The following is a 26,043-nucleotide window of genomic DNA, read 5'->3' on the forward strand; positions in this document are numbered from 1 at the left end:
ACTGGCAGCAGCAGACAGCACTCTGGTTTCCCAAAGCAAAATGATCATATGATCCAACAACTGCACCATAGGTACCCACCCAAGAACAGATATGCATAATTAAAAAGTTATATGCAACTTAAGTTCAATTTAGTAGTGCTTACAGCAGACAAGGTCAAAAACAACCCAAGTTCCCAACAACAGACGAATGAATAAGGTTGTACTATATATACGCAATGAAATGCTGCTCAACAATAAGAAAAGATAAAATCCGAGCCCTGGAGATAAATCCAAGGGCTAGAGAAGCTAGAATACATATTTTGCACAGGGGAGACTGAGTTCATAGCTCCATATTGACCCCCAGCACCACACCCATACAGGCCCCTGAGCACTGAAGACATGGTCATCCTCCAAAATAAGAATGAAGAAAAAGAAAAAAACCTTTCCTTTTGTCACAACATTGATAGAACTGAATGGAGTTGTGCTCAGTGAAATAAATCCAAAGAAGAAATATAAATACCAGATGATAAATAAAGCAACAGGCAATGGTCAACTGTAACAAATCACTCTGACCTCAGAACTGAAGTTACAATGGCAGGTGTGAGACTGAAAGGAAGGGAGAGAGTCGATGAATTATGTAGATGCATTTGGGTGACGGCCATGGTTGGGTATAGGAAGACTGTACTCCTGAAACATATAATCATCTACAATCTTAGTAAAATTTAAATATACAATCACTGTCACTGCTGTCCCATTGCTCATCGATTTGCACTGGTAACATCTCCATCCTGAGACTTCTTGTTACTGTTTTTCGCATATCGAATACGCCTGGGGTAGCTTGCCAGGCTCTGCCATGTGGGCGAGATACTCTCGGTAGCTTGCCAGGCTCTCCAAGAAGGGTGAAGGAATTGAATCTGGGTCGGCTGCATACAAGGCAAGCGCCTTATGCCTATGCTATAGCTCCAGAAATGTAAAACTCCAAAAGAATACAAGGAACAATTGCTGGGCCTAATGCAGATTGGAAGAAAATTAAACAGAAAGTAAAAGAAAATCCTCTTGGTTTTGTTTGTCCAGTTTGTTTTTGGGGCCACACCCAGCAGCAGTCTACAGTTGGCTCTGAAGCCAAGGGCCATCTCTAAGTTCCACGGAGAGTCTCTTCAGCCCAAAAGGAACTAGATCTTAATCCTCTAAACGTCCTTCTTCAACCCAGAGAATCTGGAAAAGTGGGAGATGGTTGTGTTAAGTTCCAAGTTTTCTTACCAAGAAGTCTGCAGGCCTTTATATTTTTTGTTTGCTTGGATTTTATTTTGGAACCACACCCAGCAATGCTCAGGGCTTACTTCTGGCTCAGTGCTCAGGGGACCAGATAGTACAGCAGGTAGGGAGTTTGCCTTGCATGAGGCTGACCCAGATTTGATCCCTAGCATCCCATAAGGCTCTCCCAAGCACCGCTAGAAAACAATAACAGGATAGAAAACATAGGGAGAAATCTGAATAATCTTGGAGCTGGCGAGACAGTACAGCAGGTAAGGTATATACCCTTGGCCAACCCAGGTTTAAGCCCAGCACCACATAGAGTGGTGGCCCAAAAACCATAAGAAGCAGGTGTGAGGCAGGTTCCTGGCCCCAGCACAGGAGGGGGAAAGAGAAAAAAAGACAAAAGACAAAGAAAATAAAAAAAGATGTTGCCGCAACTGTACAGCTGCAAGCCTTCACGGACAGCTGGGAAGGGTGGAAATAATCATGAAGCAATTTTGAAAAATAATCTGGCAGGTCCTGGAAATGTTAAGCAAGTTACCATCTGCTTTTGGTGTCCTGTAACCTATTCCACTCCTAGCTCCATACTCAGGCAACCCTCAAGCGCCATCAGCAAGGCCCGTCTCCAGCACCACAGGACCCGGTACTGAACCCGGATGGCTACGGATCACTGGGTGGGGCCCCCTCCAACATACTGGAGAGATGATGCATACTGAAAATTACTTAACTTTTGATAATTATAAGAGCCCATACTCACCCTCCAAGACATAAAACCAAGACAAGACATTTGCTTGGGTAATAGCTCTTTATTGATGTCACATTGCATTGTGACACTACAAAAGTACAGGTGTGCCGCTGCATTAAGTCCATCACTAAAACTCCAATTCTCACTCCACCAATCAATTTTCCCTTTGTATCTTATTCATGTATCTCCTCTCCACATCCTTTCTGGTCTCATACCATAAAAAAATTATTCTCGTTTTATTTAATTCGTTCATTTGTTTTGTTCTGCTTTTAATGTAGCACATATGGGCAAAATCATTGCATCTGTCTTTCTCCATCTAACTTGTTTCTCAAAAGCACAAAACTCTAGGTCCTTCCATGCTGTTACAAATGGCAAGGCTAAAACTTAGCTAGAGCTGAGTAGTATTCCATTAATTATGCAAACCACATTCTCTTTTTCTATTCATCTTCTAATGATTATCTGTTCTGTTTCCAAACTTTGCTAATGTAAATAACCTTGTGGTGAACATGGAGAAAAAGTATTCAACTTTGTGTTTTGGTTTTTCTTTCTGTGCAGCACCAGAGATCAATCAAACTTAGGGCCTCATACACATAAAACATGTGGTCTGTAACATAACTATTTATGTGGTACTCTTTAATTACTGTTTTGTATTTCTTTAGAACACTCTCAGAAAGGAATGACTGGATTGAGTTCAATTTCTTCTCCTTTTTTTTTTAGGGATTTCCATACTATTTCCCATAACGACTGCAGCAATTTATATTCTCACTGATAGTGTATAAGGGTGTCTTCTTTCCATGTCCTTTTTGTGAGTTTGTGAGGCAGGGTGGATTTTATTGAAACTTAGAAAAATGTGAGGGGTGAGATTTGAGAAGCATTTGTTCAAGAGAGAGAACACAGCCTTCTCCAGAGTATAGACAAAGAGACACAGAGACAAGCAAGGGAGATACATGTTCAAGGGAGAACTTGGGCTTGAAGAGAAAGACAATTTCATATCTTTAGAAAGCCATACCCTGGTAACTTTTTCTGACCATCCAGATCTACAGGTAATTCTCTTTGTTATTTCCCTTAAATTTTACCTAAATGGAGGGAGCAAACTGATTGCAAAAGGACATAGAGTTATTTGGGGAATGTAGCAAATACTCTATATTTTGATATTTGCACAATTATACATTGTTACATTGCACTGAAGTGTAAATTTTAAGTGGATGAACTTTATTGTATGTAAATTTATATCAGTAGATCTAAAAAATGGAATGCTTTGTACATTGAAATGCTGGAGTGCCACATGAGGTATTTCAATTGATAAAATTTCTGTGGACACAGAAGTATCTTTTTACATTTTGTGAAGTTTGAGTGTTATGTGGTGTAATTTGTGGTCCACATTATTTAGTAGAACTTGTGTTACATAGATAAGTCTTTCTTACAAGGTGAGATCAAGGACAAGGGTCTGTGTGCCCTTTATTAGTATTCACATCGGGATGTGACAAAAGAGGATAAAGAAAGAGAAACACATTTTATGGAGAGAAAGAACCCAAACAATGGAAACTATATAATCATAAAACACTCGGGAAAGTAGGTAAAATTCTGAGATCTTATTTTAGTTTTATGATCCATTAAAGACTATCTAAATAAATTATATCTACATTTTTAAAAGAGATGGAAAGCTATTACTATAACTAGTATGCATTACCACTACAAAAGTACTGTGTTTACAAGATTGTATTTTAAAACAAATTATCCTTAGACTACTATACCTTCACATAGACTGACAGGCCTCATTAAGGTAAAATTCACACAGTATATAGCAATAGTGGGTGTGATATTTGTAATCAACCACTCTACTGAAGTGATTCCAAGTAATGTATTTTAATTAGAATATATATAAGTATATAATTTATCTGTGCAACAGCCTTGTCATTAATAAATATTAATATAATTTTAAAAATTAAAATCATAAATTGATTCTTTATATCAATAATTTGTTAAGGTAATTTATCAAAATATCCATTGGATACATCAAATTATTCTCTGAACTTAGTCCTATTTGCTCCAGTTTTCAGACACTACAATATTACTTTACTTCATTGGTCCCAGCTTATGAATTCTCATTTAGTCAGTCTATAAATCGCAATATTAGAAGTTATTCCCACTTTCTATATGGGTTTGAAAAACTAAATAGAAGAAAACCCTGTCATAAATTATTCAAAACTCTCTCAATCCTGATTTATGAATCTTTTTATGTCACTAAAAGTAGCATATTAAAGATCATAAATCACTTTTTTTCAATATTAAGAGTTAATACTAGCTGGCAGATAATAAGGGTGTTTAAAAAGAAAGGCTTTGAAGCCATCTGGGATAGAGAAGGGGTCACTAAGTCAATGATGGTTGGAGGAATCACTCGGGATGGGAGATGTATGCTGAAAGTAGATAAAGGACCAAACAGATGGCCTCTCAGTATCTATATTGCAAACCATAAGCCCAGGAGTAGAGAGAGAATTAGAAGGAAATTGTCTGCATAGAAGCAGGGGTTGGGCAGGATGAAGGGGGTGGAAAGGATACTGTGGATATTGGTGCTGGAAAATGTACACTGGTGGAGGGATGGGTGTACGATCATTGTATGACTGAAATTCAATCATGAAAGCTTTATAACTGTATCTGATAGTGATTCAGTTATTTTTAAAAAGGTTTTAGATTACCTTCAATATATTGCTAGCTACACCAATTAAATAAATTTTTTAAAGTATCTTTGATATATTGTTAACTAAATCAACTAAATAAAACTAAACATATTATTTTTTATTTCACTGAACAGCATTATCTTCTCACAATAACTACCAAATGGTAGTTATTTTCAGAATTTTGTCTAAGCATCATGAACCCTAAATCTAGATGAGATTACTCGGCTAATGAATAATGGATAAAAAAATAAGTAGAAAAAAATGGAACCATTCTGAAAAAGTACTTAGACTGTTCGTGCTGTTCAGTGTGACAAATATAGAGAACCACAGAATGAGTTTCAGCCAAAAAAGTTGCTAGTTGTATGTCTTTTTTCACTATTTAAAGCCTGACAACTATATATATACATATGTATGTACGTATGTATTTATATATATATATATATGTGTGTGTGTGGGGGGGTGGGTGTGATATATATATATGGCCAGAGAGATAGAATAGGCCTTGCATGCGGCAAACCCTGGGTTCAATCCTAAGTAGCATAGGGCCCATGTAGAACTCCCCAGGACTATTGAGAACTGCTGGTAGGTAAAATAATTTTATAATTCTGAGTTTTTGCTATAAGTCTTTGCTTCATAATTCCGGAATCTTTGCTCAACTTTTGCTAGAGATATTAATGCTCAGTGCATAGATTAGCACATTAATTTTAGAACTCAGACTCTCATTTCTATTGAGGAACTGTATTATTTAAATCATTTGAAATTAAAAGTGATACAGATCAATAAACTATTTCTACATAGGAGTCCAGAATTGACCAATTAAAAGAACAACAAACTCAAAAGTGAACTCACTGAAGCTTGGTGGGTTTGCAGTCTAAGTCCTCCAGGTGCAGAGAAACCATGCTTCAAGACCCAACACAAATTTCTGCAGGGCTGATCTCTCTGTCACATCTCCCTGTCCCAGCCCAACAGTCTCTTCACTGCCCCTTTGACATCTTTGTTTCTGAGAGTGTAGATGAGAGGGTTGAGGCTGGGTGTGACAACCGTGTAAAAGAGGGCAATAAACTTGCCTTGATCTTGGGACTTTCCCGATGGCGGTTGAAGATATATGCACATAGCTGGAATGAAAAAGAGAGATACAACCAGCAGATGAGCGCCACATGTCTTAAAGACCTTTTGAAGTCCAGTTCCAGATTGCATCTTCAGTACAGTCCAAGCAATGGCACCATAGGAGCTGAGGATGAGAAGTAGGGGTAAGAGAACAAAAATAGAGCTCATGACCATGAGGGTTAGCTCATTAGCACGGGTATCAGCACATGACAGTTTCAGCAGTGCTGGAACCTCACAGAAGAAGTGGTCCACTTGATTATGTCCACACAAGGGAACCCAGAAGGTAAAGGAAGAATGAAGTGCTGAATCGGCAAAGCCACTTACCCAAGTAGCCACGGCCAAGTACTGGCAAAAACGAGGGTTCATGATCACATTGTAGTGCAGGGGTCTGCATACAGCTGCGTAACGGTCATAGGACATCACCACCAATAGCACACACTCAGTGGAGCCCAGAGCAAGGACAAAGTAAAGTTGAGTCATGCAGCCAGCATAAGAGATGGTCTTCTCTGGGCCCCAGAGGTTGAATAGCAACTGAGGGATGGAGCTGGTGGTGTAGCAGAGATCCAGGAAAGAGAGGTTTGAGAGGAAGAAGTACATGGGGGTGTGGAGATGGGGATCCAGGTAGGACACGACAATGATGAACAAGTTTCCTATCAACGTCATCAAGTAGAATATCAAGATGACCACAAAGAGAACCACTTCCAGATGAGGCCAATTAGAAAAACCCAAGAGAATAAAGTAACCTTCAAAGCTTGCATTCTTCTCCTTCATTATTCAATTTTTCCCCTTGTATCTGAAGAAATAATCACAAACTAAAAGACTGTCTATTCATTGTCAAACAGATCGGCTAGTGGGGGAATCTATGTTATTTTCAAATACAACAATTATGAATGTAAACTTCCATTTAATTTTATTAAGTTGTTGTTGATTAACAATACTATAAAACCTTGGACATACAGCTTCACACTTCTATATGTAAACTTCACCACAACCATCGCCAAGTCCTACTGATGTAAGAATCACAAAGAGTTTTTTTTAGGTTTATGTTTTATTCAGTCTTTTGTTTTATTATAGGTACAGCCAATAAGCATACAAGTTAATAATATTTTATTAAAGCCTCCTTAAGTTTTTCACTTGGATAAATGATTAAACATCTTCCATGGTGAAGGAGAAAATTGATTTTAAAAATCTGTCTTGCAAAACAAATCATTTTGAGTGTCCTTTTCTGCATTTTTGAGATACTTTACACTTTGTGGTTACTAAAAAAGAAATCATAGTAATCTTAGTAATTATACAAATAGATGAAAGTTTACCATGATATAGAAAAACAATTCAGTAGTAACTTTTAAAGTGTTAACATGAGTTTAAAATTAATGTGACATGAATATGATTGTAGAAAAGTGCTGATGTTTATTCATAGTCTAACAGATTACTTCCCGATAGAAAAGAGTGTACACATGGAAGCTCAAAAACATATATGTATATGCACATACAAACACATATGTATATGCACACACAAACTTCTCACTAATTGGAATGCTTCCAATGTTATGGAATTATAACTAATTTTGGAAGACAAAATGCAGAGCTGAAGAAACTAAAATGAGGGATCAAAAGAGAAAGGGAGGGTTTTTCAAGCAGAAAAGTCACTGAAAACTTGGAGTGTATGTATCACAGGTTATTCAGACCTGAAAAATGGGATCTGTTTCCATAAAATTTTTCTGTGCTTTAAAACAATAACTAACACATTATTTAAATTCCAAGTAGTCAATAATTGCATTAAGTGTTTCAGACTTTCTACATGTCGAAAAGGAATCTGAATAAAAAACTAAAAATCACTAACATTTACAAATAATATCGCATAAAATACAATGACAAGTTCATCATGTGATTATCCTATAAAATATATATAAAGCTATAAAATTCAAATTTGTACTAATAGTTTTATTTTCTGTTGCTTATTTTCTCTACTGTATTATCAGTCTTTCATGAAAAAGAGAAATGTTTTTATTCTGTAGTTACTGATAGTAGACAGTTACCCACCATTTAAAAATACCTAAATCACTTTGGCTTGCCACTTTACTGGATCAAATGTCACAATCTTGACTTTTTTAAAAAAATATAAGGATGTTTAATTAGTTAAACTATAACTGGAGAACTAAACTAATGGGCTTGTTTAAAATAGTTTCAGATAAGCAAAACTTTGTTTACACCTCATTTATTAGTTTAATAATACAAATAATCATAAATCCGTTGAGGGATAACACAAAATTCAAAGACTTTCTTAGTTTCCCTAGAATAATAGGCAGTAATGGATCCACAAACATTTGAACTCTAAATGCTGTGGGCACTATCCTTTGTTTTTATTGAATGACTGTGAGATATACAGTTAAAAGTTGTTCATGATTAGGTTCATGCAGTTTCCAAGAGCTGTGGGCACTTTGGGGAATGCATGTGGAAGTGTTCTTCACTTAGAAAGCTGCCTGAATCCTTTATTATTTTAGGTAAAAGGAAAAGTGGCAGCTGTGAGATACTTCCTTAACTGTTGAGCAACCTGTTTTTCTTTGTTCTTAAAAACCATAAAAATAAACCCCAAAATGAGAATTTGTGAAGAGTTCAGAGCTATATAGTTTGATTTTCTTAGTGGAAAAGAAAAAAAGTGAGTATCCGGGCAGAGAAAGTTTTTATGAATGGTGAAACCTCTGAGCATTGAGAGATTGACGTGGTCTAGCATAAGACCCTCGAGATGATGCTTCAATGTAGCTCAACTCTACTGCTCAATTTCTAGAATGAGTTCAGACAACCTACTTCAAGAGTTGCTTCACCAAGATATTCTGCCCTACCGTCACACAGTTTTCTAGAAATGGCCCATTCACTCCTTTCCACAGATAGGTCCAAACATACATCTCAGATATATACACATCATGTTCTCCACAGGATTGGGTCAGTCCCTTCCATAGACAAGCCCCTCCCTTCTCAGAATTGGCCACACAACTCCCACTCACCCGATCCCAGAATCACCTAGTATAGAGCAAGCAACAACTTCCTGCCCAGGCCACATACAATAAAAATACTCCCACAAGAATGCCTCAGAGACGCTCTCTTTCAGAAGCCTCCAGTCTGTCAGCCCATTGTGCTGTTTCTCTTTAATAAACTGACATTGCTTTCACCTATATTATCTTTATTTCTGGGCAAATTCTTTTCCCACCAGTAGGACCCAAGCTCAAGGTCCACTGCCTTCAGAAATGAAGGCTGAACAGTCTATTCTCATCCCATCCTGGTTACTAGCGTTTCTGTACTTTTTGTGATAGTCATTCCTTTATACTTCACCTGTTTCTCCCGCTGATGCCCAAGCACTTCTTTCATACTGACCTTCCCGCGTTCCTGGCTGTTCTCTTCCTGGTCTAGCCCCTCATCGTGTATAAACTGCTACTCTCTTGTCATGTGATAGGAATACATCAAACTAATTGCCTCTCCATACCATGATACAAAATTAACTATGGTGCATCTAAAAATACCCATGGTTCTCATTGAAAAGCTCCGAGATGTTGGAAGGATTTGCTTTTCACAGAACATGGGAAACTCTAGGGTATTTGAAGTGTCCGGGGATGGGCCCTCATTGAAGAATAGATGAGGTCTTTATGGAAATAAGAATAATAATCTGACTTTCTTTCCTTGAATGGGGCCACTGGGAGGGGGAATCCCAGTGCTATAATTAATGCCCTTCTAGGAGCTGTCCTGGTTAGAAAGGTGTAAATGGTCATGAATTAAAACTCATCACAGAAATGCCTTCAGCATGATGTTAAGCTGGGAGATGACAATGACTTGTGAAAAATATTGCTATGAATCTTACTGAGAGTTTAGATAATGATTTTGCACTGGTCATCTGATTTCTCATGCTCACACACATTTTTTCCATGGAGCTAAGGCTCAAATTTACAAGATAGCTGGTTAAAAGCAAAGCATTATTTATGGCATTGAAGCCATGAAATGGGAAAATTACAAAACATTAAAACAAGCTCTGTTTGGGTCTGGAGCAATAGCACAGCGAGTAGGGCATTTGCCTTGCACTTTGTTGACCTGGGTTTGATCCCCAGTATTCCATATGGTCCTGAGCACCGCCAGGAGTTATTCCTGAGTGCGGAGCCAGGAGTGACCCCTGTGCATTGCTGGGTGTGACTCAAAAAGCAAAATAAAATAATAAAATAAAACAAGCTCTGTTTTTGCTAACTTGATGCTCTTACAAGCCTAGCTATGCCATCCATGCATTTCTGGTAGTCCTTTAAATTTTAATTTTACGCCTGAAAAACTTTCCATAAACGGATGTCATGCATACCTGTTATACTGAACATTAGGTGATCTCTACCAATGTTGCTTATTATTTCAAAATCCTTTCATTAACAACTTCCCTTTCTTCCTGTGAAAATTTATGTGAGAGGGCCAGAAAGATTGTTTAGTGGGTGAGGGTCTTGCCTTGCATACAACAACAAACCCATTTTTATCCCTGGAATCATAGATGGTTCTCCCCAGTATCATTGCAGTACTGTAGCTCTGTTATCTCGTTCATCGATTTGCTCGAGCAGACAATGGTAACATCTCATTCTGAGACTTGTTGTTACTGTTTTTGGCATATTGGATACACCACAGGTAGTTTGCCCGGCTCTGCCGTGCAGGCAGGATACTCTCGGTAGCTTGCCGGACTTTCCAAGAGGGACAGAGAAATCGAACCTGGGTCAGCCGCGTGCAAGGCAGACGCCCTACCTACTGTGCTATTGCTCCAGTCCACCAAATATCACCAGGAGTAATCCATGAGCGCAGTCAGCTGTGTTTCCCAATGCCCCCCAAATAATACTAATAATACTAATAATAATGGAATATTTTTGTTTTCTAATCTATAATCAGGTTGCTGATGTTACAACCTTTTTTTATATTGTGCATCGACTCATCTGAGTGTAGCTGGAGCCAGAAAAATAAGCCAGAAATTTGTCCCTTCCAGTCCGTCTCTTCATCCCCCCCTGTTCCTGACCCACTTGCTTGCTTTGGATACTTTGGTGGTGTTGAGGGGAGGTTACTGGTATACATAAAACTACAAATATTAACAGTGCTGTAAACTGTGTCCAGTCTTCTCTGGGCTACAATGGCACCAGGTACATCTTATCATTCGGCCTCAGTTCCTGCGTCCACAAGGTGGGTTCTATTTGGTTTTATTACTCCCAAGAACTCATTGCCATGAGGGAGGGGCAAGGGGGGAAGGGCACTTTCTTATTTGCTTGCCTTCTTGTTTCAGCGTGATGGAATATTATACATCAGAAATAAAAAAGAACAGCACCTGTACAAAATATGTTGAATAATTTAGATAACAAATATCAAGGGTAGTGGAAGACTTTCAAAATCACATTCTATCCCTTTCTAAGTTCAACAAAAAGTATTATCTTTCTACATTAGAACATTTCTTTACTAAACTGAAAAAAATCCTTTTAAAATAAATACTACTTAGCACAGCAGATAGGGCGTTTTCCTTGTATGCAGCCGACCCTGGTTCGATTCCTCCACCCCTCTCCGAGAGCCCAGCAATCTACGGAGAGTATCTCAAGAGCCTGTCAAGCTACCCTTGGCGTATTCTATATCCCAAAAACAGTAACAACAAGTCTCACAATGGAGATGTTACTGGTGTCTGTTGGAGCAAAGTGATGAGCAATGGGATGACAGTGATAGTGACAGTGATATTCATATATGTACATGAGAATATTGGTATACAAATTATATCTAAATAAAGTGTGTGATGAAAATTGAAAATCATTATTTCTTTGGGGGGTCAACAGGAAAGAGAACGTAAAGCTTACAGGTAACTGTCAGCTCTTAGTAAGTTTTCCATTCTAGGTTGAGTGGTAGACTCTAAAGAGTTCAAGTTAATATTTTTAATTCCTTGAAAATTGGGTGACACGGGTGGCCATGCTTTTGCATGGCCGCTTTGCTTCTGAAGGACCAAGATCCAGAGCCAGCTACACTACTTCTGGTCCCAGAAAGTGCTTGCAACCATGTCTCCAGGCTGTGAACTAAGCTTTTGCCCCATGCCGGCTGAGAAGGGGAAATATCCTTCTTCCTTGGTTTTTCTTCCCTTTGTGGGAAAGAAAAGCGGCGTGGTGTCCACCATATTATGGGACTTTTAAGCAGGTATGACCTTGGTGGCGCGGGAAGGAGGAAAAATAATGTCTTTTGAACTTGAAACAGTGGGATGCTTGGGCAGTCTCGGGCCGGGGCGATACCGGCTCGCGCTCCACCGAGATTCGACCCAGGTGACCATGCTTTTGCACGGCCGCTTTGCTGCTGAACCACCAAGATCCAGAGCCAGCTACACTACTTCTGGTCCCAGCAAGTGCTTGCAGCCATGTCTTTAGACTATGAACTAAGCCTCAGCCCCATGCTGCCCCAGGAAGGGAAATGATGCAATTTCCTACATAAATCTCCCTGAACCTAATTACTAAAATACAGAAATCCTAAACCATGAAGAGACTTCATATCTCTTCATTCTCATCAATGGAAAACTAATTATCAAATGCTTCCTTGTCAGTAGGGCCATATTTTTGGGGGGTAAACTCCAACAACAATAGTGAGTTGTGTGTTGAAACTCCAACAACAATGGTGAGTTTTGTGTTGAAATATGGAATGTGATCAAGGTAAATAGAAAATGAAGTGAAATTTCTCAGTTATGCAGGCAGGGGTGGGGGGGTGGGGGGGTGGGGAGTGGGAGGTGGGAGGTATACTGGGGTTTTTTGGTAGTGGAATATGGGCACTGGTGAAAGGACGGGTGTTTGAGCATTGTATAACTGAGACATAAGCCTGAGAACTTTGTAACTTTTCACATGGTGATTCAATAAAATAAATTAAATTACAAAAAAAGAAAATTGGGTGACAATGAAATTACTCATATAGAGTTATGGTTATTCATAGTAATTTTAATCAAATACCTGGAAGAGACATTTACATCCATGTACATTAATAATAAAACCAATAACAATATTTAAACTCAGGTAGTGTTATGAACAGAAGGCACTCCATTCTGTGTGAACAAAAGTTACATCAATTTGTGTGTGATATAGTTAGCTAGTAAGTTTCTTACAAGGCCACTGAGAACTAGATACGGACCCCAAGCCTGAAACATCTAATTTTCTAGTGGCACAGATGCTTCCCGCCTTAAACTCTGACCAATTTGACTGAAGACACTCCAAATTGGTCAGTGGACAATTAAGTGACAGGCTTCTGATATACCCTGGGAGACTCAGATGGAACCTCTGGATCTTCTCCCTGACTCCAACTTACTTGGAACTGGCATGAACCTCTGGGTCTCCTCTGGATGTCCCAACACGACAGAGACTTGGACGGACACTGTCCGACCGGTCTCCAGCCTGTCTGAAGGATGGCGCTGCTGGTGAGCCCCTGCTCCTCTGTCAACCTCACATCAGTGGACCAGACAATCTTGAGCTCAGACTGCAAAGCTCTCTGGACACTTAAGACACGGCACATTAAGAGCACCTGAGTGGGTGGAGGCAACAGTCAGCTAGAGGTGAGGATATGATACAGAATATTGTGTTAGCTATACGAATGTTCTTAATAGGATTTGTTTATTTTTATATGTTATTTTAGTGATGCTATCGATCGTGTACATTGTTATCCAACAAGGTAGAAGTGCTTAAGCATATCTGACTCCCCTCTGTCACACTCGTGACAGTGGTCAGCTTAAATTGCAACACAGAGAGAGGAAGTGATGCTGCTGAGGCAGAAGCGTGAGGGTCTCTGTGTTCGTTCACGATCTCCAGGTTCTTCAATATTTTCAAGAATAAAAATACTGAATAATCAATATGCTCAGACTCAGAGTGGGAAAGCAGCAAGTGTATTGGGAAGTAGAAGAGACAAGAGAAGAAGCTCCCCAGGTGGGGAGGAGCTTAGGACAGGGCTAAGTTAACTAGGGCTCTTTTGTGAGATTGTTATAGGAAAACCGGGTCTCTGTGTTGCAGAGAATCAGGGAATCTAAAGGATGGTCAGGCTGGTTTGTCTTCCTGGTCACCTGCCCTGGTACCGTCCATTACCTTAGTCTCCCTGTGAGCCTAGCTCTGATACAGGATATTATGATGAACAATTGTTAACTCCCTGTTTGTCAAAAAAGGCCAGGGATTTTCAGGGAGCCAAAAACATAAGATGGGCCAGCCAATAGCGGGACTGCTCGCAGCGGCTGGCAAGGGTAAACTGAGCCTTCCTCTTTCAGAAGGAAAGATAGCACTGCAATGTAGCACTGTCCTCCCGTTGTTTGATTTGCTCAGGCAGGCACAAGTAATGTCTCCTTGTGAGACTTGTTGTTGCTGTTTCTGGCATATCCAATATGCCACGGGGATCTCGCCAGGCTCTGCCATGTGGGTGAGATACGCTTGGTAGCTTGCCGGGCTCTCCAAGAGGGACGGAGGAATTGAACCAGGTCGGCCACATGCATGGCAAATGCCCTACCTTTTGTCCTAATGTAATATGTGAATATTACATTATGTAATATGAATATTAAAATAATTTTGTCTGCTAACTGATGAAGTGGATGTCTTCATGGGCCAGACCCAGACAAGCATCATGAGTTCAGAGTTGGTCAAAGAATTTACCCTTATAAGAAAGGAGTTGGAGAATTGACCTCTTCAACTCATTGTAGTTGAGGAAAGAGGGTGACAATTCATACATTCATGTATTTATGTTTTAGGTGTGCAAAACACCTCCTCCAGTAGTTCATTTGGGGTCATTTTTGCTATTACTTTGACACTTATGAAAGGCAAAGTGGGGATAAAATGATTTTGTATTTATCACTTGGGACACTATATGAAAATGTGTCTTGTTGTATGCCTAGGAGATAAAATGGGCTGTGTTTTTTTACAAGCAAATATTAAAATTTATAACCCACTTTACTCAAAGGACTTCTTTTAATTTATCCCACTTAAGTTATATAAAAATTATTCCTTTGGTCTACGTTTTCAGCAACATCTGAATCTAGATTTTTTAGATTTTTGTGCTTTCACCTTTCATGCGGCCTACCCGAGTTCGATTCCTCTGCCCCTCTCCGAGAGCCCGGTAAGCTACCAAGAGTATGGAGCCTGCGTGGCAGAGCCTGGCAAGCTACCCGTGCATATTGGACATGCCAAAAACAGTAACAATAAGTCTCTCAATGAGAGACGTTACTGGTGCCGGTGCCCACTCGAACAAATCCATGAGCAACGGGATGACAGTGACAGTGATATTACCACCTGAAAGATGAATATTTTATTTGTTCTCTAGTTGTAAAATGTTTATTTCTCTAGTGCTTTATTTAGATTTAAAATTTTCATATAGTCTGTGCTTATGTAAGATTTGCTTTCTCTGAAAACTTGCTTGCAAAATCTGACAGTTTTTCTATAGCATTGCTTTTCTTTAAAACCTTTTTTTTTATACTTGCTCTTAATTACCTATAGGTTACATCCTAGCAAGTTTTTTTCTATTTGTTGCTTAGCATTTTACTTCATAAGCTTATTTTTTTGATAATCTTACTTTTCTAATTTAAACATGAAGTTCTTATTTTTAAACTCCTTTAAAAATTCCCTATTTGGCTGAAGCGATAGCTCAGAGGGTAGGGTGTTTGCCTTGCACGCGACCCAGGTTCAATTCCCAGCATCCTATATGGTCCCCCTGAGCACCACCAGGAGTAATTCCTGAGTGCAGAGCCAGGAGTAACCCCTGTGCATCGCCGGGTGTGGCCCAAAAAGCCAAAAAAAAAATTCCCTATTTATACAAATCAGAAAGATATTTATAATTTATGCCAAAGTTCTTCAAATTGTAATTTCAGTCATATGAAATAATTTATTTTCTCTAATAATTAATTTGGAGAGTTGGAATAAAATTTATTTTTATATGGTATTTCAACTTCTCACTTAATATCTTGCAATAACTTTTCTTTTTCCAATGATGCCATAATGCTTCGCAAATATATTAAAGTCCTGTATACTTATGCTTGTGAGGATTCTGATATGTTTCTGTGTATCATATCATAATCCGTTGGTCAATTTGAATTTTCTTATACCAACCATCCTGTGTCAATTATCATATATTTATTATAAATCTTGATATCTGGAAAACAGATATTTCTCAGTAATATTCTTCATTAAATTAATTGTTCTGTCATCTTTGACCCTTTTCTTAATAGTGTCTTGTCTGATTTAGATATCAGAGTAATACAGGACTTTTAAGGTGAGTTTCAAAGGGGAGTTTTGGAATAGTTGAGCGGAATATTATTGATTATTCACTTTGTTTTTCTAAGTGTTTTTCTAAAATTATTCACATTGTTTTGCAAGCATAAAATATGCACCCTTTTCATAGGAACCAAAAGAAGTAGTCAGCAAATATGACCCTGAATGAAAGGGTGGTGTAAGTGAAGTAATTTTGTGCACCAAAAGCATAAAAACTAACACTCCTGTAGTTCTCATATCTGAATTAAAATTTGGGGGTGTGGAGGCAGGATCACACCTGCCTATGCTTATGGCTTCCTCTTGGCTCTTTGTTCAGGGATCATCCTATTAGTGATTGAGCCTCATACTAGAGCAGGGAATCAAGCAGGAGTTGACCATGTGCAAGGCAATCACCTAAACCTTTGTATTATTTCTCTGGCATCCTGACTACCATTTCTAAAGTCTTTTTTAAAGTCTTTTTTCATTAAGATCAATGACTCAATGGAAAAAAATACTGAAATCTTTTTATTCCATGGAATTTTATATTTCTTCAAAAGAAAATCACAACAACACAAAATCATTTTCTTAAAAATGCATCATGTGAATTAGAGAATGTGGACTGGGGGATTGGAGAACAAACATGCCTTGCATGTGGCCAACACAGTTCAATAGTGGCATCGTGGTCTCTGAGCACCAATAGGTGTGGCTCTGGAACCCTGGCACATTTGGTATCCTGGGTGGTCCTGGTCATCCCTGGCATGCCAGGCTCAACAGCAACATCCTCTGAACCTAAAATGAGCCTAAAGTTGTCATCAAGAGGGACTCTGAGATTCCTGAGCATCACATGGAGGCCAAAATAGAAAATGGAAAGGAAAGGAAACGTCCCAAGCCACTCATTAAAATGCAGACTGTTGAGGCGTTCATGTGTTATGTGAGAGTGTTAATATAGAAATTATACTTGAAAACTGTGTTCAGTGAACATAAAACTTAGTATCATAATTTCCCGGGGGATAAGAAGAATAGCCGGGAGTGAGATAGCACAATGGTAGATCCTGGTTATTAGTAAGTGTCCAGTTCTTTACCAGATTGTGGCTCAAGGGGTTAATTCATAATTCTAACAAAATACTTTCTCTCCTATGGACACAACACTTAGATGTTGCCTATTTGCTCCCACTTCTTGATATCATAGGCAGTGACTAAACCAAATTATAATTTAAAGTCAATTTTATAGGTTTAAGTAACATTTTTAATCTGTATTAGTAAGTTTAAACTATAAATAAATTTACCTTCAATGAATTCCCATATGAGAAAATTAAAAGAGGGAAAAAACATGAGTCTAATGTCTTAAGGGAACTTTTCTTTAAATTGCTATTTAGATAAGGCTCTGACAGTAGACCTGGTTCTCATAATAACTCCTGTGGGGAACAATTTCCCAAAGCTTAAGCAATATTACACTATAATCTTTATAATTTTACATGAATATCCCTGCTTCGTGATCATGATTCTTACAACATACAGAGATTAACATGGTACTTCTATTGTTTAATTACAGAAACCTACCTACAAATGTGTCTTCAAGCACATTTTAAAAACTACAAATATCCAATCAAAATTGTAATTAACTATTCAGATTCATCAACTCTTATACCAGTCCTAACTTCATTTTCCTCTATTTTCTATGTTACATTGAGGCTTCTATCAAATTTTATTTCAGTCTTGGCAGTCATATGTGAATGTGTTTGTGGTATTAGTGTGAGAAACTGGTGGCTGATCCGTTATTTCTGATTCAAAATTTCCCAAGCAAGAACTTTTCCGAATTCTGAATGAAATGACAGGTCATCATAATGGGAATATAAATACCTTTGGGCAACTAGAGAGCTAATATTTCTTCCCTACAAGAATGAAATTATTTTGTGGGTTTTCCTTTCTGATAAGTATTTTCTGTCATCTCATGAGAAAAGGACACAGAGTAGAAACAGATTCCAGATTCAAAATATCTCAATTAACATAGTTCTAAGACGAACATAAATTTTTTTTAAAGTATGAGTACAAACTATTACTGATGAACCAGAGAGATAGTACAGCAGGTGGGACACTTGCCTTCATGTGGCCAACCTGGGTTGGGTATCTGTCACCCCATAAGGTCCTCTGAGCCCTCCAGGAGTGATCCATGAACACAGAGCCAGGAGCAATCCATGAGCACTGTTGGATCTATCCCAAAAACAAAAATAAATAATTGCCAATGTGATATGTCTCCTGAAATATGATTTATGTTAAAATTCAACAAGAGCAATAAATGATGTTGTAGGTTCATGTTTTCTAAGTGCAAAGATGATACTTAATATTTTGTTTCACACATCATTTCATCTCCTCACCACCAAACTAAGATGTAGGTGATATTAGGATCATCTGTTGCAGGTGAGGCCCATTTCCCACAGCTGCCACCATGTCCACTCACCCGAAGGATTTGCTCTACCAATTCCAGACTCCAAGGAGATGCACAACAGAAAGATGAAATGTATGGAAACACAGGTCCCATGACTGAAAACTCCAGGGTATCCTCGGGAGGTGGGTGGGCTGAATACCCTTCCTGTGCTCCCCATTGTATTGCCCTACCTTCCCCACTCCGGAAGCTTCCTACTGAAAATGAGTTCTCAGTTTCTACTGTCTTTTCAGTACTTGTTAATCTTCTACTGTTTCTTTATAAGAGACATTACTGGTTCAATGAGAGACGTTACTGGTGCCCACTCGAACAAATCAATGAGCAATGGAATGACAGTGACAGTGGCATATGTTTCTTTATATCCTGAATATCAGAGAGATCATTCTGTGTCTGCACCACTCCTCAGTATCTTCACTCAGCATGATATTCTTAAATCCATCCATGTAGCAGTAAATTGAATAATTTTATCTTTTTTTTAATATCTAAGTAGTATTGCATTGTGGGCTGGAGTGTTAGCACAGCTGGTAGGGTATTTGCCTTGCATGCAGCCGAGTCGGATTCAATTCTGCCAACCCTCTCAGAGAGCCCAGCAAGCTACCGAGAGTATTCGATATGCCAACATGTAACAACAAGTCTCACATTACTGGTGCCTGCTCCAGCAAATCGATGAACAACGAACAGGATGACGGTGATACAGTGATTACATTGTAGTTTATGTATCTAATAATCTATTTAGGACCACTTGAATTGTTTCCAGATTGGGGCTATTGTGAATAATATTGCAATGAGCACAGAAATGCCAATGTCTTATCTGAGGAGAGTTGTCTTTTTTTTTTTGTCCTTAGAGTAGAGCTCAAGGAGGGAAATTTCTGGGTCCTATAGACACTCAATTTGTAGGTTGTTTTTTTTTTTTGAAGAGTCTCCATATTTTTTCCCCAAAAGGCTGCAACAATCAATATTCCCACTAGCAGTATATGAGTGTCCTCTTCCTTCCATCTATGCCAATACTGGTTGTTTTTGCTCTTTTGATATACACCAGCATCTCTGGTGTTAGATAACATTGCATTGTTGATTTTATCTGCATTTCCCTGGTGAGAGCATTTTTTATATATTTTTGGCCATCTATATGTCTTCTTCGAGAAAGTTTCTGTTCATCTCTTCCCCCCTTTTTTTTGATAGAAAGACAAGGCTTAAACTAATGTGGAAAATAGCATCACTTGTATCACTTATCTTCCCGTTGATCTTCGATTTGCTCAAGTGGGCACCAGTAATGTCTCTATTTTTCCCTGGCTTGTGCTAGTATAGCCCAATGATATCTGCTCACTCCAGGAACAGGAAGAGGAAGAGGAACAGGAACAGGAAGTCTGAGATCGAGATGGCCCCAGGAGAGCAATTCTATAAGCTTTAATGCATTTCTTATTGTGTCCATACAAAATGATTAATATTATGAATGCTTATATGTTTGCTGGATGAGGAGAGGAGAAACACACTCATAGGACTGCGCCCTTGGGTGGATGCTCCTGCTGAAACAGAATCAGTCCTAGAAGAAGCATCCCCTGAGGGAAAGGAACCTCACCCCTATTAGTGGTGACCACAACTATGTGTGCGCCCCAACCCCTTCATGCTGGGGGGATTTAACTAGGCTGTAAGAGTGGGTTGGGGGGTGAGATCCAGAGATCCAGAGAGAGATTGAGAGACAGGAGAGAAGCAGAGAGAGAGAATGAAATAAACTGATCGAGCAACCAGTTTGGCCTTCTTCCTTCTGTCGCCTGCCCCTGACCAACAGCCACACACAGTGGTTCCAGAGCACCGAACTCGGGCGGTGAGACAGAGCCGCCAGGAGAGCCTGCCAGTGCACACGCCCATCGCCGTTCTTTAGTTTTTTACAGCTGTTTGCATAGGGCTCAGGTCTCTGAGACATACGTTAGTGCGGGAAGAACGGTGGAATCAAAAAGATGTGCCCGGAGTCAGAGGTCCTTCGTCCTCTTAACCACTTATTTGATGCTCTTGAAGGTGTTCCACGCTGCTCTCTTCCTTCTGCGCAGTTCTGGCGCCAAGTCATTCCTCATGTTGACCCAGGTACGCATAGCTGCTGCATTCGAAGATGTTCGTTCCATTGAGAGCAAATGGAGTGTCAGGGACTAGTTCATTTTTCATGATCATTGTCTTGTTGAGATTCAGCTGCAGTCTGACCTTTCCACACTCAGTCAAAGTCGGCCAGCATTTGTGCCGCTTGGCTAATGTTTGGTGTTATGAAAACGATATCATCAGTGAAGTGGAGGTGGTGTAGTTGCCGACCGTCTATCTTCACTCCCATTCTTTCCCATTCCAGTTGTTCCATAACATTCTCGAGGATGGCTGAAGAGTTTTGGTGAAATGGTATTCCGAACCCCTCTCTTTCTGTCAATGATCACGTCCTTGTAGAATGGTGACATCTTGGTGGTAAATCCACAATACAGTTAGCAGATGATCTTGATGTACTGAGTTTGAACACCCTGTTTGGCTAGGGCTTCGATGACTGCTTCAGTCTCAACAGAATAGAAGGCCTTCTTTAAGTCAATGAATGGTTAAACAGAGCGGCATCTTGAACTCTCGCGAAACTTCTATCAGATTGGTCACCGTGTGGATATGGTCTATCGTGCTGAATCCTTTTAGAAATCCGGTTCGCTTGCATGGTTTTCCTTCATCTAGTGTTCTGCCTATTCTATTCAGGATGACACGAGAGAACAACTTGTAGATGACAGACAGCAGGCAGATTGGGCGATAGTTGCCAATGTCGTGGATGTCTCTCTTCTTATACAACAGAACGGTCCTGCTGGTTTTCCACTGGGATGGAACCTTGCATTGAGACAGGTAGCATGTGAAGAGCCGAGCCATTGTATTGATGAGTACTGGCAGCAGATTCTTCAGATGTTCGGGTCTGACCTTGTCTGGACCGGGTGCTGTACACATCTTTACCAATGAAATGGCGTGTCAGATTTCAGAAGGGAGGACGTTGGGAACAACATATCCATCCTGCGGAATTTGGTATGTGGGCAGGTGTACATGGCTGTCAAAGAGATCTGAGTAGAAGTGGTGAATAATTCTCTCTATTGCCTTTGTGGAAGATGTGATATATCCATCAGGACTGAGCCAGAAATAGCACCTGAGTACCACTGGATGTCACCCCACCAAAATAAAAATAAGTAGAAAACAGAATAAGAACGCTATTTGGAAAAAAAAATTTTTAATTAAAAAAAAAGATTAAAAAAATAGAACGCTATTCGGGTCTCCCAAAGAGGAATCAAGAGAGCTATGCTTGGAATATCATGTTTCTCTCAAGTGAGAGAAGGAATCTGGATTTCCAAACTCTCTCAATGATCGAGAATCAGGGATGCTGTCTCATTTGCCAAAGCATCGAAAATTAGATGGGCTGGTGACATAATGCAATTCAGAGATGACCGCTACACTAGAACTGTTACCAGCTGGATTCCATGGGGCGTCCATACAATGTGAAAAATTAGAAAATGGATTTATGGATCAAATACTTAATCAAAATATTTAGACACTTGGACCACATGGTATGTTAGACTTCTTCAATGGTTCATTCACTGTGAATGTATTCAAGACTTTTAGAACCATACTGTGTGTGGCTGAATATGGAGAGGCTTTGGGCTTTGACCACAACAAAACTATAAAAATAGAAGCCCGAGCCCCAGCCCTCCGGTCCGCGTGCTACCCCAGGACCTGATCTCAACCCAGAGTCCAGCGGAAAGGGACCCCCGCCCCCAGCCTCCACCGACCCTGCACTTCTTGCTTCCTGATCAGGTGCGCCCGCTGCCCTCACTGAGCTTCCCAACCCTCCGTGCCCATATGGGGCCAAGGACCTGATCTCAACACAGCATCCAGTAGCCAGAAGGGGCGTGGCCTCTGTAATAGTGGGCATGGCCTCCGCTGCAGGGGGCATGATCTCCGGGGCTCAGTTATTTTCCCCTGTTTTATTATACTTGACAGAAGTCTCAATCCCCATTACCTAACTTTGTGGGGATCTCCCCAGCTATCTCAAACACAAAAGGCAAATAAGCCACTAGCCTGCTCCAATTGCACCAAAATATCGAAGCCTCACAAAAAGAAAGATTAGCTCTAGTGAACTGGAAGGTCCCACATCCATACAACCGTGATAGCATGAAAAAACAGTGCAAATCCCCACAGCAAGGAGAGGACGAGAAAAAGAGTCCAGAAGCCTCAGCAGGGTTTTCCCACAAGTATGATCTCTCCGATAAGGAATTCTGAGAAGAAATTCTGAGAATGTTCATCAAACTTAAAGAAACGGTGGAGCAGTCAGAGAAGAAATTACGGGAAGAAATGAGAGCAGAAATAGGAAAGCTACATTCAGAAATGCCACGAATAAAAGACACTGTAGACGAAATAAAAAACACAGTGGGAGCCCTTGACAGTAGAATGGCTACAGCTGAAGAGAGAATTAGTGAGCTTGAAGATGAGCAGCAGAAAGCCCACAGGCTACAACAAACAATTGGAAAAGACCTCAAAATAGCTGTAGGGCGAATCAGAGACCTAGGGGATGATGCCAAGAGGAATAACATAAGAATCATTGGAGTTCCAGAAGGACAGGAAGGCAACCCTAATGAGAAAGCCTCAGTTAAAGAAATCATTGCTGAAAAGTTCCCAGAGCTGGATAATGCAGATGTTCAGATCCTAGGAGCCCAAAGGGTGCCAGCTAAAAGAAACCCTAATAAAAAGACTCCAAGACATATCATAGTCAGAATGATGGATGCCATGGATAGGGACACAATACTGCAAGCAACATTGTCAAAAAAAGAAATCACATTCAAAGGAGCACCCCTTAGATTCACAGCAGACATATTGGAGAAAACCCTCCAAGCCAGAAGACAATGGTGGGATATAGTGGAAAAACTCAATGAAATGAACACCTCACCACGAATACTTTATCCCGCTAAGCTCTCATTCAAACTCAAAGGAACCATACACAATTTCATGGATAAACAACAGCTCAGGAACTTCATAAACTCAAAATCAAACTTAAAAGATCTAAAGGGGCTCCTGTAAGAAAAGAAAAACTCATACAAGCACAACAAACTTCTACAGAAAGATGACAAAAAACTCCACAACAATAATCTCTCTCAAAGTCAATGGTCTAAACGCACACATCAAGGGACACAGAGTGGCAAAATGGATTCAGAAACTGAACCCAACATTCCGCTGCCTACAAGAAACACATCTGAATGGTCAGAGCAAACACAGACTCAAAGTCAAAGGATGGAAAACAATCCTTCAAGCAAACAACTCCCTCAAAAAAGCCGGGGTGGCCATACTAGTATCAGATAATATAGATTTCAGGTTGAAAAATATAGAAGGGACAGCAAAGACCATTTCATACTAATCAAGGGATACATACAGCAGGAAGAACTCACAATTGTAAACGTATATGCACCTAATGAGGGACCAACGAAATACTTAAAACAACTGCTAACAGATTTAGAGAGGACATTGCTAGCAACACAATAGTAGTTGGAGACTTCAACACCGCCTTGTCACCTCTGGATAGATCAACAAGATCAAAACTCAGCAAGGAAACACTGGCCTTGAAGGAAGAAATAGAAGAGAGAGGGCGAATGGATCTATACAGGGCTTTGCATGCCCATAAAAAAGAATACGCATTCTTTTCCAGTGCACACGAAACGTTCTCCAAAATAGATCATGCGCTGGGCCACAAGCATACCTCCATTGAATTATGTCCCAGAGTAGAGTTGTAAACCATGCCACTAATTCCAGTTTCATTATCCTTCCAGGAAAGAAGCCCTGTACCCATTAGCTGTTATCCTTTCCTTTACCCCAAATCCCCAAACATAGAAAACTGTTAATCCGTTTTCCATCATGCAGATTTACCTATCCAGGACATTTTAAAAAAGAATTGCAGAGAAGGGATTGCACCCAGTGATGCTCAGGGGTTACTCCTGGCGGTGCTCAGGCGGTACTATGTGATGCCAGGGACCAAACCCAGATGGGCTGTGTGCAAGACAAACGCTCTCCCCGCTATGCAATCCTTCCAGCCTCTGTCCTGGACTGTTTGAAGTCAGGACCCTACATGTGATTTTTGACCAATGTATTGTACTATTCAGTGCAAGGGCCTAAGGATGCAGTGATGCTAGGCAGTGCTGAGGACTGTCCAGGCCAATCTAGTGGCGTTGGGATTCCCCAGGGCTGCGCCCTGAGATGCATGGTGCCAGGAATCAAACTGGGGTGAGCCAATGCAGGGCATGTGTCTTAACCCCTCTCCGGCCTCTGGACACTTATATGAAGAATCACACAATATAATCTTGTGACTGACTTCTTTCACTTAGCAAGCCTTATCTAAGACTCATTCATAATTTGGAATTCTTACTCAGTACGTATTTAGCTAGGCAGAGCCTGGGAAGCTACCTGTGGCGTATTCAATATGCCAAAAACAGTAACAAGTCTCACAATGGACACCTTATTGGTGCCCGCTCAAGCAAATCGAAAAGCAACGGTATGACAGTGATACAGTTTAATACTAATGTAATTGAGTAGCTATATATTTATCATGTTAAATTTTTATGTCATTGAGAAGATTTTAACCAGTCATCTGGGAAATTTCTGACAACCTGGTAATAGTACCAGACTTGACTCTTCTTCATGCTGTTGTTTGTAGGGTCATTTTTAGCCTGTCAATCTAATGGTGCTTGCTTGCAAGTATCAATTTTTGTACAATAATTTGAACTTTTGGGAAATATGGATAACTTAAAATGTTATAATTATAGCAAACTATTTTCAATGCAATGATTTTCTCATTTTTCACACCTCCAACATACCAGAGAAATGATGCACACTGAAAATTACTTAACTTTTGATGATTATAAGAGTCCATACTCACCCTCCAAGACATAAAACCAAGACAAGACATTTACTTGGGTAATAGCTCTTTATTGATGTAACATTGCATTGTGACACTATAAAAGTACAGGTGTGCCGCATTATAAGTCTGTATCTGCGTGCATTAAATCCATCACTAAAACTCCAATTCTCACTCCACCAATTGATTTTCCCTTTGTATCTTATTCATGTATCTCCTCTCCACGTCCTTTCTGGTCTCATACCATAAAAAAATTATTCTCGTTTTATTTAATTCGATCATTTGTTTTGTTCTGTTTTTAATGTAGCACATATGGGCAAAATCATTGCATCTGTCTTTCTCCATCTAACTTGTTTCTCAAAAGCACAAAACTCTAGGTCCTTCCATGCTGTTACAAATGGCAAGGCTAAAACTTAGCTAGAGCTGAGTAGTATTCCATTAATTATGCAAACCACATTCTCTTTTTCTATTCATCTTCTAATGATTATCAGTGCTGTTTCCAAGCTTTGCCAATGTAAATAACCTTGTGGTGAACATGGAGAAAAAGTATTCAACTTTGTTTTTTGGTTTTTCTTTCTGTGCAGCACCAGAGATCAATCAAACTTAGGGCCTCATACACATAAAACATGAGGTCTGTAACATAACTATTTATGTGGTACTCTTTTATTACTGTTTTGTATTTGTTTAGAACACTCTCAGAAAGGAATGACTGG

The 26,043-nt window shown here is 39.7% G+C and overlaps 1 protein-coding gene across 1 annotated transcript; it reads right to left on the minus strand.

Annotated features, from left to right (window-relative positions):
• Positions 1-5,601: 5,601 nt before the first annotated feature.
• Positions 5,602-6,537, minus strand: LOC129402382 (olfactory receptor 2J3). The gene has a single exon (XM_055128797.1). The coding sequence runs from the start codon at positions 6,535-6,537 to the stop codon at positions 5,602-5,604; it is 936 nt and encodes a 311-aa protein (XP_054984772.1).
• Positions 6,538-26,043: the final 19,506 nt, after the last annotated feature.

Source organism: Sorex araneus, chromosome 2 (assembly GCF_027595985.1).
Source record: "Sorex araneus isolate mSorAra2 chromosome 2, mSorAra2.pri, whole genome shotgun sequence".
In the NCBI taxonomy this organism is placed as follows: Eukaryota; Metazoa; Chordata; class Mammalia; order Eulipotyphla; family Soricidae; genus Sorex; species Sorex araneus.